The sequence below is a fragment of the Rhinolophus sinicus genome, linkage group LG10 (genome assembly GCF_036562045.2).
Source record: "Rhinolophus sinicus isolate RSC01 linkage group LG10, ASM3656204v1, whole genome shotgun sequence".
NCBI lineage: Eukaryota > Metazoa > Chordata > Mammalia > Chiroptera > Rhinolophidae > Rhinolophus > Rhinolophus sinicus.
The window spans coordinates 108,980,817-108,996,514 of NC_133759.1; the positions used below are offsets into that span (position 1 = coordinate 108,980,817).

Genomic DNA, 15,698 nt, shown 5'->3' on the forward strand with positions numbered 1-15,698 from the left:
CCTCTAGCCACTGAGGACACTAAATTTAAATTAATTGAAATGAAATACAGTGAAAACTCCACTTCCTCAATCACACTAGTGACATTTCACGTACTCGATGGCCATGCTGCTGATGGCTGCCATACTGTGCAATACAAACAGAGAACCCTTCCATCATCACAGAAATTTCTGCTGGGTCATGGGTCAGAACTCAAATGCTTCCAGAGCAGGTCGCTAATGTTGCTTAAGCCGCCCTGTCCATGGTAACTTGTTATGGCAGCCGAGTTAACACAGTAGGTTTAATTTAAATATCTAAGTTACTTCATTGATATGCATATAAGTTATGTACATAACTTATACACATGTTATAAGGAAATCAAGTGTTACAAATGATGTATCGAATGGCTGAGACATGGAGAGCTCGTGTTAAGGGTCATTGTAAAGCACTCATGTTCTCCATTACTGGCTGACACATTGGGCTTGCACAACATGGCACTGCTGGTGCTCTCACGTCTGCCCACCGAAGGCCCTGCCTATGAGAACAACGAGGGAGGCCTACGGCCGCAAGGCGATAATTCTCCGTACTAGGATCAATTCTATGTCTGACACAATCCATCTCTTGAAAATTTCCCATATTTTCTCTACTTTAGTCTATACTGAGAGTCAGATAAATAAGAACTATTATGAACTCTTTTCCTAAAAGTGTTTCTTCAACAGACCATCTTGCAAATCTTTACCTTCCCAGGCAAAGGACTAGACACTCAGGATGTGTGGGACAATCGCGTTCCCTAACGCGGCACATCCCACCCCATGTTGAAGCGTGTGCTTGTCTTTTTCTCCCACCAGCAGAAGCTCTGATGGCAGTGACCAGTCTGCCTCGGTCACTATTATATTTAATGCCCAGCATAGTGCCACTACTTCCTAAATACTCAATAAGCCCATGCTGAGTGAACGAAGGGATCAATTTACGTACGGATAAATGGGCAGATGAACAATGAATAAATATCCTGGAAGAATCAGGGATTTAAGCTAAATGTCCAGGGACAGGTAGAAGCTAGAAACAGCAAGGAGGTGAAACGACTTTCAAGGGAATTTAGGAGAAGAACCTGCTTTGGGTTAGGAAGTAATAGGAGACAGGCTAATTTAATTTCCACGTGAAATGTCCAGCGACACAGTGGATCCCACTCTCAGGACACTGTCCCAAGCACTAGTTCAGACGGGACATGCTCGATCCACTGTGACCAGGAGCTGCGTAATCAACTGGGTAAGTGAGATGCAGGTAAAGAGGGCAGCTGGAGACCGATGGGCTATTGAAGTCATCAGACAGGTAACAAGTTCATCAATAATGGAGGCGGTGCTTGGAGATGAACCTCCCGTGTTAGACAGAGCAGCAGATTAAGTCAGACAAGGAAGCGAAAAAATTAGAAGACCGGCAGCATTTTAGCGTCACAGCAGACTTAAAATCATTTCATCCAACTTTCCACTCAACAGAGACTCAGTGCTCAGACTGGCATTCAACTCTGGAGATAATATTTGATCAAAGGTGATACTAAGTCACAAGAATGAATGAGATCTCCAGGGAGGAATAAAGTAGCAGAAAAACAAAACACGGTCCCACGAGACTAAACAATGTTGAATCCTCCCATTTTGGGGTAAGGAGAACCTAAAGGAGCTGGAAACACCAAAGGGAAGGAGGGAGAGGACGAGCGAGCGGAGCCACTGAGAGGCCGGCAGTGGAGTGGGAACCCAGAAAGAGAGTCAGACACACGGCCCATTGTCTCCTCGTGAAGAGCGAATACGGAAAGACAAAGCAATGCGTTTCCTTCATTAACTGAACGAGCATTTACTGAGTTCCTGTTGTTTTTCATGTACTCTTTTAGCTGCCCTCCCGGAACTCCCATTCTGGTGCGAGATAAAGACAACGCCCTGGGTGGAATGAGGTTCTAAGTGTCCCTCGCTGGGGACACTACAGCATGGGCACAGACGACAGAGCAGTAGCTCCTGCCGTCCTTGGTCACGTAGGGCACTGCTCCACCCCAAACCTCCTTTTTCTCATCTTCTCTCCATAAATGAAAGAGAAGAGTCAAGAGTTCTGCTCACAGTGCTTTTCTGACCTCAGAAGCAGCATGAAGTGCTCCCTCGCCTGTGCTTGCACAGTTCCCACCAACCCCACCTCATTTGGCATTCAGCACGCTGCATGCTTGTCATTTGCTCACGGGTCTGCCTCTCCTTAGCAAAGAGCGAGCTCAGGAAAGGCAAAAACCATGTGTCTCATTCATTTACTTTCCTCAGCATCAAGCACGGTGCCTGCTTAATATGAGACGCTCAGTATTTTCTGAATTAAATACCAGAAATGAAATCTAAATGTCTGAAAGGGGGAATCATATACTTTGGAACAAAACCGAGATACAGACTAAAAGCCAAAGGTAATCACACCTCACAGCACCTCCAGTGGCTTCTGCACAGACAGACGCACAGGAATGTGCACACGAGCGGACTCCACAGCAGCAGTGAAAGGATAAGCTAACTGAATATTCTTCCAGGCTGGGGTGATACTCAAAATATTTAATGACCAACATGCCAAGATGGCAGGGGCACCAACCAATCCGAACAGAAGCCCATGGGGCATGATGGCTTAATCTCAGTCCTTCAGATACAGATGAAGAGGTGGATATGCTCTAGCCAATCTTAATGCCAGTATAGGGTTCAAGCAAGGAGACCTATAGCCTTGATTCTTATTGAGAACGTGCATGCTGCCCTGATTCTTTTTAATGCAATCACAAAAATGAAGAGAAACGAAAGGCTCAAAATTTTGCCTATTCATTTTATATTTCTTTATGATGGTAATGTTTTACCATAATATTTTCTGAGACCATTTTCTCAATTCAGGAGAATTTTTCTTGAGTACGCTAAGCAAATGTGAAACCACTTAAACTCTCCGAGATGAACTAATAACCAGAGGTCAGCTCCGGCATATGGTTCGTACACGTACGTCACTCTGGCTAGTCAGGGAACTTCCCGAGGTCTTAAGAAACGGAAAGGGAGAAGTCTGAATTCTGGAACACACTGGTGCTGGAAACCTTCCCAAATGAGAGCCAACCTCTGTGTAATTCAGCCCTGTCTGAATTAATATAACCACAGAGTGACATCCTGACGGGGAGATATATTAGAGTGTGCAACAATCTTTCAAGGCAAGTGAAGGGAGCAGCATTAAATGCGTGGGCATTTCATACCAGATGGGATGCAGTTCAACAGAATCCATTATCAGTAAAGCAAGCAAACAAACAAACACCCCCATGGGACCAGCTCAATGGGCGGCTGCTACTGGACGGATTTCTTTCCTAGTTCCAATTCCTACTCCTAAGTGCAAATTGGGGACCAAAACGGGAAAAGAGTAATTTTTTCAGGAGTTTTACTAGCGTTTTTGCACTTCTGGGATTTTGTGTGCATCTAGCTTCCTAGGAAATCACACACTACAGCCTTCCTACTTCCCAGATAATCGTTCAGGCCGATAATCAAGGTGAGCCAGAAAATTCCCAGTTCAGATTTTTATGATTCTATCAAACCCTGTAAAATCATAATCCATGGAATCCACCTTAAACAGCTCCACTTGCCAGATAGTCCCAGGGAAACAGCAAGTCACAGTGACAACTGGCAGTCACATTTCTTACGCCCGTCAATGACCTGCTCTGCCTAATACAGAGCTACATGAGGCTCTGAGGGTTGGTTTTGTCCATGGAGGATATTCCTGAAGGTCATCAAAGGTGAGAGGGTACAGGCCAAATAATTTCCTGAAATACCAAAGAATCAGAGGCAGAGACACTGCTGAGAACTCACTAATTAGGACATAGAGGAAGATTCTACATCTTAAGATACATTTCTGATCAGATATATGGTGATGGAAGGAGAACTGACTCTGGGTGGTGAACACACAATGGGATTTATAGATGATGTAATACAGAATTGTACACCTGAAATCTATGTAATTTTACTAACAATTGTCACCCCAATAAATTTAAAAAATAAATTAAAAAAAAAGAAGATACATTTCTGCTCCTACCGTTTCTGATATAAATTCCATTTTGTTTACACCCCAGATACAAAGCATTCTTGGAAAAGCAGGGAGCCCCTCACTCTGGATTTGGTAATGGTCTTCAGAGGACTTAAGTGGCCTTTCACTTTCACAGATAGTTCACCTGATTTTCTTAAGGCTGGATTTAATATTCTCAAGCACATTGTAAAGATCTACAGTTTTAATTACCAGCTGTAATTGCCTCCTATAAAAGCCCAAAGAACATCATTTTTAGTGATCAGTAATAAAGCATTATGACTAAGTGATAAAGGTAGAAATGAGCTGATCTCAAAAGGTGACCAAATGTTACACTGCTTACACAGAAGCAGCAACCAGATTAAGAACTTGCAACATGGTTTGAAAAATCAAAAACAATTTTACAGTATAAATAATCTACAATCTAGAGTTTGAAAAACCTCAAATTTCTAAAGAGAAGCTAAACAGGTGTTCCTTAATTAGCAGCTTCTGAATATGGAGCCCGTCCACGCCCCTTCCTCCCAGCCCCACACACACAAAAGGGAAAAAGAATACTGGGAAGGTGGTCGTGGCCTTATTTGACCTAGAAAGAAACTAAAAGCTGAACACCAGAGAACTGAACACAGTCCTCATTTGTATCCGACTACTGAGTAAACCGTTTCTCTAAACTATATTTACAACTAACTACTACTCCTATGGTCCCATCTCAGCCGATAACCATCACTTTGTTTAGGGTTTCCCCGGACAAGATGTGTGATGGATGGATGTAGAGTTCATCAACTGATTGCAAGGAAAGCCCAGTTTTCCACGCCCCTTGTTTGTGCCCTCTACAAATTTCCTATCTGTTCGTATCAATTACAGTGAGAGGGGAAGCAGACTGGAACATCCAGAGTGGTCAGAGCTGGGAGATGCTTCGGCATGAGTAAGTCGTCATGTTGAGTCACGTCAATGTAAGTTTTGAACATTATATTTACATATTATGAGCCTACAATGAAATGGTCTTAAATTTTAGGCCAACTGAATTCAGGATGTGGCTGTTGACTAAGGTTAAGAAATTAGATCCTAGAGTCAAGGGTAAGAATCACCAGGGTTACTTCTATTTAGAGCCCTTGAATTGCCACAATTAAAAGACTCCGGTGTTTAAATATCTTAATATAATATTTAAATTGGTATGTTTCACCAGGGAGCAGGAGGAGAAGTGGTTTGGAGAAATTATTCAAGTTAAGCTTTGTGGAGTTTTGAAAACTCTGATTAGGCAAATCACTACCAAATGCTAACTTCCCCTTAAATAATCATACGGCAACTGAGAGCAGGAAATGAACACTATGGCTCATTTACTGCGTCTAAGCGGTCAGTTCTTGCTGAGCGAATGCCCCCGTGGCACTCCTGCTCCCTGGGTGTGGCTTACTCACTGTGCAAATGTGACTGAACAGGTCAACAGTGACACCTGGGCAGTAGGGAGCATAACCGTGCGTGTCAGTCTCGTGAACCCACCGGGACAGACCACCTCTTACTTTATAGCGTACCTGGTATCTAATGCATTACTGATAATAACAGTACCACTGAGTTATTATAGATTATAATTAATTGTTATGCTGCTCCATTAGTAAGACTGACTCAGTCTCATCTCCACGATGCCCACAAGCAAACCTGTGTTCAGGTGAGTGTGTCTACCCCAAATGTACCTCAGTTGCTTACAAAAGGGTGCCAGCCTCCAAGCTGCATTTACACGAACAGCACGCTGGTTTTACCCAGGCTGAATGCTTATCGGGAGGGGTTCTGGCATCGAAACAGAAGCTCTCCCTTTTGCAACGAAGCCAAGCCGTGAGGTCTGAGTGTGGCAGAGCGCTCAGAGAAACTCCAATCCAAAGGGAGGGCGGACTCAGGGGGTGGCCACCCGCCCCATGGCTGGCCTTCTCCTTGGGCTTCCTTCCCTTGGACTCATGCTCACCCCAAGAGCATGTCCAGCCTCCAGGAGAGATTCGGTTCCCTTTGTACAGGAGAAACCAGGGGGCCCGGGGGCCAAATAGACCTTGGCTTGAGTCCCAGGTCCCCACCTACTACACCTATGATTTCAGTCAGTAACCTAATGTCTGAGGGCCTCGTGCCCTTGGCTTTGAGATGGGGTTCGTCACTCACTCAAGGGCTGTTGTGGAATTTAAGAAGGAAAAGGCTCGGGAAATGCCTCGCTGCAGCTCGAGGAGTGTCACTGTCCTACTTCTCTAGGCCCTTGGAGAACCACTTAACAGTTCACTTACTTATAAATTAGCATCAATAGCTTGGAACCATTTTTGCTCCTCCATCACCTAAATGAAGTTTGTAAAACTATGTACCTTTTCCACAGTTGAAGTTGATATCTAAACTTTTTTTTTACATAGATTTGAAGGACCACAAAGAATATAATTTCTGGTATATTTTAACATTTTAATGTTCTAATGTATTTTAATAAAACTCCGCAGCACTCTTTTATATGTACCTAAAGGAATCCGTGTATTTCACAGAGCAGGTCTAAGGAACACATCATTACCCGTTTTAAAACTACACGGACAAGCTCTCATGTTTAATAGTCAGAAACTTTTCTGCATTCCTGTATTTTCTTCCTGAACTTATATTAGGTTGGTGCAAAAATAATTGCGTTTAAAAGGGTAAAAATATTGCAAAAAATGCAATTACTTTGCACCTATCTGTTTCCACTCTACTCTTCCCACAGTTTTCCCCCTAACTTACTATATTTAGTGATTCAAAGTATTTTATTGCTCACCCTATTATTATAGCCTCTGAAAAAGTATGTATATAATTTAAATACTTCCCAGCAGTCATATGGCTCTGGGGTATAAATAATTTTTAACTCAATGAAAACAAATAAATGTCACAAATTTTGATGACTATTATATATAAAATAAAAACCTACTGGAAATGCAGCTGTCTGTGAGCTGAATCTTGCGGTTTACCATGATTCTAATACGACTTTTCCTTTTTATAGATATAACTGCTGTGAAATTTTGTTCATATAAAAAAAAGTAGATGAGAATGGGAGGAATTTTGTTACAGAAATAAATCGCTCTCAGTTCTTTACACTCCTGAGTACACCCAAGTCACATCGTAATAACCTATTAGTACTACAGACTCTTTGTTCCAATAACAAACAAACCCTGAAGTCTCAGTGCTTAGTGCACAAAGGTTTATTTCGCACTGATGGAAAGCCCCATGCGTCCGACCTGCCGTGGCGGTCTCCCCATGTTCTAATTCAGGGAGCTGGGCAGCTTCCCTGTTGGGTTCTACCATCTCCACCTGTGGCCTGCCCATAGTTGGCCCAAAGGGGAAGGGAGAGCATGAAGGTGACATGGTGCCTGGTAGCGACACACTTCATTCCACACACATTTCATTGATTAGTCACATGGGCCCCCAACTGCAGAAAAGCTGGATGTGTCTTCCTATTCTAAGGGCCAGAGGCTTCGTGCTCACCGCCAGCAACCATCAAACACCACCTGTAATAAACTGTCAGCTGACAGTGCGTTTGGGTCCTGTCTCATTCTGTAGACAGAAAGGAAATGAAAACACCTAATTTAGAAAATGATTTATTTTCCAGTTATTAGAGTACTTCACGTTCTCACTTCTCACCTGGAGATTTAGAACTGTCTTGTTGTTTGGCACCTGGATGTTTATACCCTCAGGTGATATCTGCATGAAAGTTTCAGGTGAGTGGGACAGGTGCCCAGTAGGAGAGGGGCAGTGGTGAGATGCCCTGAAACCTGGGCATCTGCGAGCACATGTGATTTCAGAACGAGCACCTGAAATCACCTGGAAATAGATCCCCGAGAATTGGGGATGCCGGCTCAGCCCCTTGGAAACCTCTGCACTTTGAGAAGTACTCGGCCCGATGAGACGTTCGCTGCTTTGGGAGACTGGGGACATTGGGCTCTCCCAATTGGATCAAAAGTTGAGGGCAAATTACAATTCATGGTTTGACCCAATTCCCTAAGATTTACCAAGGTGAAATTAGGCTGAAATAAGCCACAAAGGAGACAAGAAAGCTTGGGATGAGAAAAGATGGGAATACGGTGGCGAGAACACGGATGGGCAACAAGAATAACCGTTTTGTCTTGTGGGGGTGGGAGAGGCTTATGGCCTCATTCATCTGTAATCCCTTTGGTCTTTTTTTCCCAGCTGACGTCTGTTTGAGAATCACCAGCTGTATTCTCATCCTAAACCTCATTCACCAGTCCATATATGCATACAGTTGGGGGTCAGAAGCAAAATACTAAAACTGGCATTTTATTTATGTATTTGAACTGAAACCGTAAGAAGAAAACTTATCTTTGGTGCTATTACACAGATCGGGTCTATTAGTGGGGTGGCCCCATGTCACATACCACGTGCAAACTGTCCCAAGGGGTCCCTCAAACTTTCATTTTCAAAGAGGTAGACAGGATGCTTTCCTCCATCTATCTGCTTCCAGAACTTTCCAAAGGGCTGTGGCTTTATCTTTGCCCGACAGGTGGATTCACATATCTGTGCATTTAGTTTTGAGTAAAAAAATGCTGAAGGAGGACACAGCTGGATACAAAGCATTCCTGGGGAGAAACCATAGACTTGCGTGCTCCTGAGGCAAGCACAGAGGAGGGACAAGTGGCAGTTCTGACACTGTCATCGTCATGTGTGGTCCACGTCACCAGGACAAATAATTCTCTGTCAAATGCTCTAAGAATTTGGCCAAAAACTAAACATTATTAGAAAGACCAAGAAAAATATGGATTTCCATTCATAAAACACATGTCGTGCCATGACACATGAACTAAAGAGGGACTGAAACTCACAATCAGTGGGACCCTAAGAAAATACTGTTTATTTCACCTTTGTCTTTTTTGTATGCAATGCTTTATTGTGTCGCAATAAGCTGAGAACTTAACTAAGTGTGCACATCATAGGGCTGAATGCTCAAGCCTTAGTCACTGCTGGGGGCCTGTAACAAGCTTTAGCGACCCCAGTCAAGGCTTTGTTTTGTCCATCACCAGCCCCAGGAGCCGGCAGAGCTGGCTGTGCACCTGTGCACACCCCACCCAGCAGCCTCAGTCAGGCCAATGGGTAAAACTCATCAGGCCCGTTTATGTTTCTGACAATTCTGGTAGTAAACCCCCCTACAACCTACGAGGCTGTAGCTGGTTCTAAACTGGTCATTGGGATTCGGACACTGCCTCCAGACTGGGTTTTAGTAATATTTCAAAGCTTTCCGGTTGCTTTCGGAATCCAACCCCATCTGGGAACAGCTGACACGCCGATGCCTGGCCGTCTCCCTTTAATGCTGAAGGCACAGAGAAAATAAGCTAGACTCTATGTGGGCACACGAAAGCCATGTTTTATGGGGCAGTCCTCGGGGGTGACTGCTCCTAGACATCATTCTCAGGAATCCATTTTCAACGGGGAAACATATATGAGGCCTGCAGTCAAATTAGCATCACAGAGGACAAAAGAATGTTAAGTGGCCTTCAGAATTAAACACAAGGGTTTGTCAGCCTGCAAGAGGATCAGCTGAAATGGTGTCCTATCAGTGAATATTGTTTGAAGAGGAGACATTAAAATGAAAGAGGTGAAAAACCCAGTAAGGAGAGAGGCAGTCATTTCCTTTTTAATCTCAGCCTCATCCATAGCAGACAGTCTCATTACCCTGCACCCTGAATACGGGCCACAGCTGATGAGTCTCTCTGGTGTGTACAATGTCATTGAAACAACGATCGGTCAATCACTGTACAGAATTCTTCTCATCTCCTAACTTTATCCTCCTTTTTCTTAAGAAGAAACTCTGTTCCCATATCAATTCAGTCCCAAAGATCTGATTCTCAAAAGTTAACTCAATGTAAAATCTTCAAAGCGAAAACCAAAAACAGGTTGATGGGTTTATAAAGCTTGCCTGGGTCTGACCTCAGAATGGAAATGTCAACTCTCAGAAGAGTTAGAGCCATTTTTCTTTTTGTGGTGTGCACCTGAGCAGCGGGAACCAGCTATGAAAAATGCATGCAGGATGCTTCAACAGTCCCACCTATGTCCGTAACATCTGCTGGCTTCACATCACATTAAAACTTCAAAGAGAATCCGCCCCTGGGATGGCAGCAAGCTTTCGGGGGGTAGGAGAATGGATAGTTCAAAAGTCCTCTGCTTCCTGACAGGACGTGTCTCTGCAGAACACGCTGTAATTTATCTCCTTAACCATGCAAAGGGGGAGAAATGTTAAGGAATAATGATGCCATCTACTAAACATGCACAGAACAGCAGGCGGTACCATTATGGGACAGCATTTCACTTCTAATTGTCATGCTTTTTAAGAAAAATTATTTTTATCTAAACCCTCTTTATCTTTTGCTTCCCATAAGCTTCAAGTGTAGCCAAAATATTTAGCAACTGAAAGCTGGTAAGGTTTTGAACTCTCAAGTACACAGCTGTTTGGGAAAATACATTATTTCCTCCCGTTACCTGGATGATAGCGGATCACTCATCCAGATGTTTGGCGGCCAGGCTGGCGCCCAGGTATGACGCCACTCCTACCAGGGGTGTCCCTGCAGGGGAACGGGGCCACGTGGCACCCTCCAATTGTAAAGTAATTATAGTACAAGTCACCAGGAATTTAATTTCCAGGACCTGACAAACCTGATCAGTTTCCTACATAAAGGTTCCCTACTTTAATCTCCTGACGCTGAGGACAAATTTATCTTTGTTAAATGATAATTGGCTGTAATATCTTTTGATTCTTCAGAAATGTTGGCTGGCAAGTTTTTAAAAATTTTCATCAATCTTGTTTGGTGTTTTTCTTTTTCTTTTCTTTTTTTTTAAGCCTGTATCGGAAAAGAAGATGTTTCAGGCTGCAGAGCACACGGTGTCTTCCTACCACCATAGGCAGGTCTTGAGAATATCTAGCCCATAATAACTCTGAGGGGAGGCACCCTGCGGGGTCTCACGGCCTCGCAGGACGCTGGCGGCTGGGGCCTGAACTGCCGACGTGCTGCTTAGAGCACTCGCTGAGGTCCAGAAAGGAGCAAACCCTAAACACACAGTTCTGGGCTTTTCTGCGGACTTATCAAGACTTCTGATCGCTAGAGGTTTTCAAAATAGAACTTTTAGTGAGAAAATGCATAATTGGGTACCATTTAACTTTTAGCTAAATCCAATATGTCAACAGAAAGGTTCTCCTAAGAAATAAAATAAGGCTGTTTCCTCAGCCTCCTTACTTGTCACGTTTTACCCATCCCGATAAAGACTATATAAGGGAACAAAATGCAGGTTTTCTCCTAAGATTTAAAATAAGTCTGTCCATATCCTCAACCTCCTTACATCCCGCCTTCTACACATTTTACCTGGTGCCAATGAAAAGATAAACATATACAAGGGAAAGGGAACGAAAGGCGAGGCAGTTAACATTCATGAGCTGCTTCCAATATATTTCTTGTTTGGAGTAGAAACTGAAATTACTGAAAAACTTTGTACACATTCCAGTTATCTAACGCGATAGCATGGCATCAGATGGCACACTTATTCTGTCAGTTTTATTTTCTACGGACCTTTAGAGAGTGGGCAGATAGGACACGTGTACACGCAGACTATGTCATAGCTTTGTGACGTTAGCATAGTGTTAAACAGAATATTTGTACAATTTGCACCCTTCTAACAGACTAAGGCCTATTGTCTGGTTTTTGACTCAAAATTCCACCAGTTTGACCTATTATTATCCTGGTATGTATATTAGAATTCAGTGCTGAATCCGATTTGCTAGACAGAATAAATGACTCTAATTGTAAAACTTGGAAATCATTAAAGTACTCACAATATATTTATAATACAATTTCCATCCTTTATTATTAGCATTGAAAAAATCTTGAGAAGTCACGTGCATTTCTATGATGATTCTTGATTCAGAGTTCCCTTAAATAGCAGTACATTATGCACTGGATTTGGGGAGCCCCACATCTAATCGATGGACGCAACTCTCCAAAGCTAAAAAGGCCATGCTGACGGCCCACTCGGCACTCAGTCCGGAGATCAGGATTGAGTCCCGAGGAATCGGGGAGCTGATAGCAGGATGATGATGGCTCCTTGGGGCACTGGCCAGGAGTGTGGGGGGCATGTTACAGCACACTCAGGTAAGTCCCAGTTGCCTGCCTCCAGGCTGTGCTACAAACATTCACTCAGTACATTCTACCCAAAGCCACTATGGCCCTCAAGGACCATGGAAAGCAAACGCCGTGACCCTATCGCATGTATGAAACAACCTACCTGAAGGAGAAAGCCGTTCCTTCCAGGCGTTCTTTTTTTTTAAAAACATGAAATCTTACTACACAGACAAATACATTTAATTTACTCTTGTATGGTGTGATGAAAATAATTCGAAATTTATCATGGCCTTTTCCCAGCTGTACTTTCTCAACAGCATAATCACTGTATTTCATACCATGAAGCATCCTTCACGATGCAAACATTTGGTGACATGTCCTCTGATGCATACGTTCTCGCTTCTGGTCATTTCCCCTTCTGCAGCAATTACCTTTGCTAGCAGAATTTCTGGAACCTTCTTTCAAAGGCCAAACATTTAAATGAAGTTTCCTCAAACTAAAATGTCCTTGAATAAACTGCACAGGCAATTGTGATTTGTGTGTATTCTCCATCTGATCCAGTTAAATCAGGGAGAAAAAGAAAAGATCAGCTGCTTATGTTTAAGAAATAACTGTTCATTTTAACACAATTACATTAGTATATTATTTCTCAAAGATTTTATTATTAAATTAAAAGGACATAACCTGTGCCTAATCTAGTCTCAAATAAGGTTCATGGATACAGTTCCTGTAAGTCAGTAAGTTTTTTTTGTTGTTGTTATAAACAATATACATTAATGGTGTACGAAAGCAAAATGTTGTTTTAAATCCCCAAAACAAGACCTTGCACTCATAATTAGCAGTTATGTTCACATTTTCTGCCTGTTACTTCAAAGAAAGCAGCCATCGACATTCAATCAATATTAAAACATATCCACTCTACTAGAGATAAGACTTATTGCGAAATGCCCATGAGACAACACTTATTAAGTAAATCAAGCCTTCATGGCTGTCAGAACCATCATTTGGAATTTCAGAACTCACTTGCTACGCTCAGGTAAGTGGGTGGGCTGGTCTTGTTCTCCCCGTTCCTCTCGTTGACGGCCTGCACATAGTAGGCCCCCGCGTCACTTGCCTTGGCCGCAAGGATCACCAGCTGATTCTCCAGTGTGATGGCTCTGTGACAGAGAAGGGACAGCGTCAAAGCCACTCGGAGGAACCTCTACTTGTAAGCCAGATTCCCTCATTAGGCCAACTGTCAAGGAATGTCCAGAGGTTTTTTAAAGGTTAAAAAGGAGTTGGAGGGACAGAAACGAATGCACACTCTGACTTCAGGACCACAGGGGCTGAGCCCACTCGGGTCCATGGACACGCTCCTGCAGGAGGGTCTGAGCGCTCCTGGCGCTCCACACCTGTCCTAACCCTCAGCTGCGAGAGAACAATATTTGGAACATATATGTGCAGGGTTTATTACAACTCAAAGGTTCCTCTGGGAATTTGTAACAAGACAAGCTAGATGAAATTCCAGAAGAGCTGGCCTTTGCCTTCAGGTGTGGCTCTCTGATCATGCATTGGGCACAAACCCTTCAAATGGAGGGCTGCATCCCCAAAACCTGGATCTGGGAAGAGTGAATTTGTGGTGAATCTCTACCCCCCAGGAAGCCTCATTAGAGCCTCTGTGTATCCACTTCTAGGCCAATGAGCAGAAGGAAAGTTGCCAGCGGGCACTGTGCTGACCCCCTTCAACTCAGTTCTTCCACAATCCCTAACTCCAGGACCACGTACCCTCCCCTGTGCGCTTGCCCCACGTCCTGGGGGTGCAAACTGTTCAGCTGAGCACCACCGAATCCTTCTCAATGTCCCAATTCTACTGCGCAAAGGACTCTCTGAGACACACTGGACCCACCCACCTTCTCTTTAGAAATGAGAAAACTGATGATCAGAGAGATTGTTTGTCCAAGGTAACACAGCAAGGTAACCATATCAGAGGGAGGCTGGTGCACTGGGCTTCGAGGCTAAGACACAGTCTGGGCACCAGAATGTCATCAGTGTGTGCTCTTATTTCCAAGACACCAGAAACGCCCTGGAGCCCGAGGACATTGTTACCTCCCCTCTACAGGGAATGCTTTTATTTGTTCGCTTTTTAATCCTAGATAGTTAGAGCCCTTGCAGATTCAGACAAACTAAGATCTCTATTCTAATAACATAAAAAAAACATAAAAACCTCACATGAGGAATTTTAGTATAGTAATAATCTCTTTCTTCCTGCTACCTTTGGAAAGCTTTTTCAAAAACCCTTGATTTTTGTCCATTGTGTAAAATTATCTTAAGAAGTTACTGCTTATCCAGGGTTTCTACAGGATATATTACAGTTTGAGGTCTCTATGACTAACCTCATTTTGCACTTAAGAAAATTTCTCTATTAGGAAGTTTTCAATTTTTAGTCCCATAAAAATGTTTTGAAAAAGTTTTACTATAATATTTATGACTCTTTTATAGATTCGTTTGGAGAACCATAGAAATGGTTCCATTTTATTTTAGTATATGTTACACTGGCACCTAAAATTAAATGTGAATATTTATTACACATGAAGCTACACATTTAATAATATAATTTTAAAAACAATATAATTTTGTTCTTTAACATGATTTTTGCCATAGTGATTTCAAATATGCTGATTATTTCTCAGAGCTATTCTCCAAAAATGTCCATTAATTCTCTATTATTTATGACATTGTCTCAAGGATACTAAAATTTTTTAAAAAATACATAAAGGATAAAAGTATTAAATTTTATATTTATTATAATTCATATCTTTAAGCTCATTTTAAAAAAATTTTTAATTTCTGTGCCAGTTTAAGTCAAAACTCATGAAGAAAACTTATCTAATGTCAGAAAACACACCACAAAAATGCCCAAACTCTGGAGAATATTGAATTAATGAGGATCAATTCCCCAGAAAACTTTATTCTTTTTTTCCTATCTAACTCCCTCTGAACACAGTATTTCTATAAAAGAAATGAATTTTTGAAATAGTAATTAAAATATCTAAAATCATTCATCTTAATTTCAAAGCCAGGTAATTGTAATGCTTAAGCAGAGAAGAATCTGTGCAGCCGATGCAGGGGGAGCGGGCACCCCTTCTCTGAGTCTTGCCTGGCACAGCCTGCTGCTGTGGGGCCCACGCTTTCCCCAGGGAGTCGGCCCCATGCCCAGCACCAGGTTTCACCTTGATCATGAGAGGCCAGTAAAGGGACCACAGCCATGTTCACAACCACGAGCAATGGGCATGGGACCCAAGGGAAGGACCAGGCTTGGAGGAGAGATCTTTCCACTTCTGCTGGGTGGCAGCCAGGAAATATGCTGTCCCAGGGGCTGCCGGAGCCACCCGCCCCTGGAAACCCTAAGGGACAGCAGTGGGTAAACAAAAGCTGGAGGATGGACAGAGTTTTGAGAGTGCGAGCAAATGAAGGCAGAGCCCAAGGCAATGAATGATGAGATCCTTTCACATGACCCTTATGTATGTTCATAAAATCTTCAGTGAGAATGTTAGGTTCCTGAGGGTCGGTTGACCTCCAATATCTATTCCAAA

At 42.9% G+C, this 15,698-nt stretch overlaps 1 protein-coding gene across 1 annotated transcript in view; it reads right to left on the reverse strand.

Annotated features, from left to right (window-relative positions):
* SDK1 (sidekick cell adhesion molecule 1) overlaps window positions 1-15,698 on the reverse strand; it is a 683,166-nt gene that overhangs the window by 283,232 nt on the left and 384,236 nt on the right. The window contains exon 5 of the mRNA XM_074313985.1: window positions 13,150-13,283. Coding sequence (XP_074170086.1) covers window positions 13,150-13,283 — 134 coding nt within the window. The remainder of the gene's footprint in view (window positions 1-13,149; window positions 13,284-15,698) is intronic.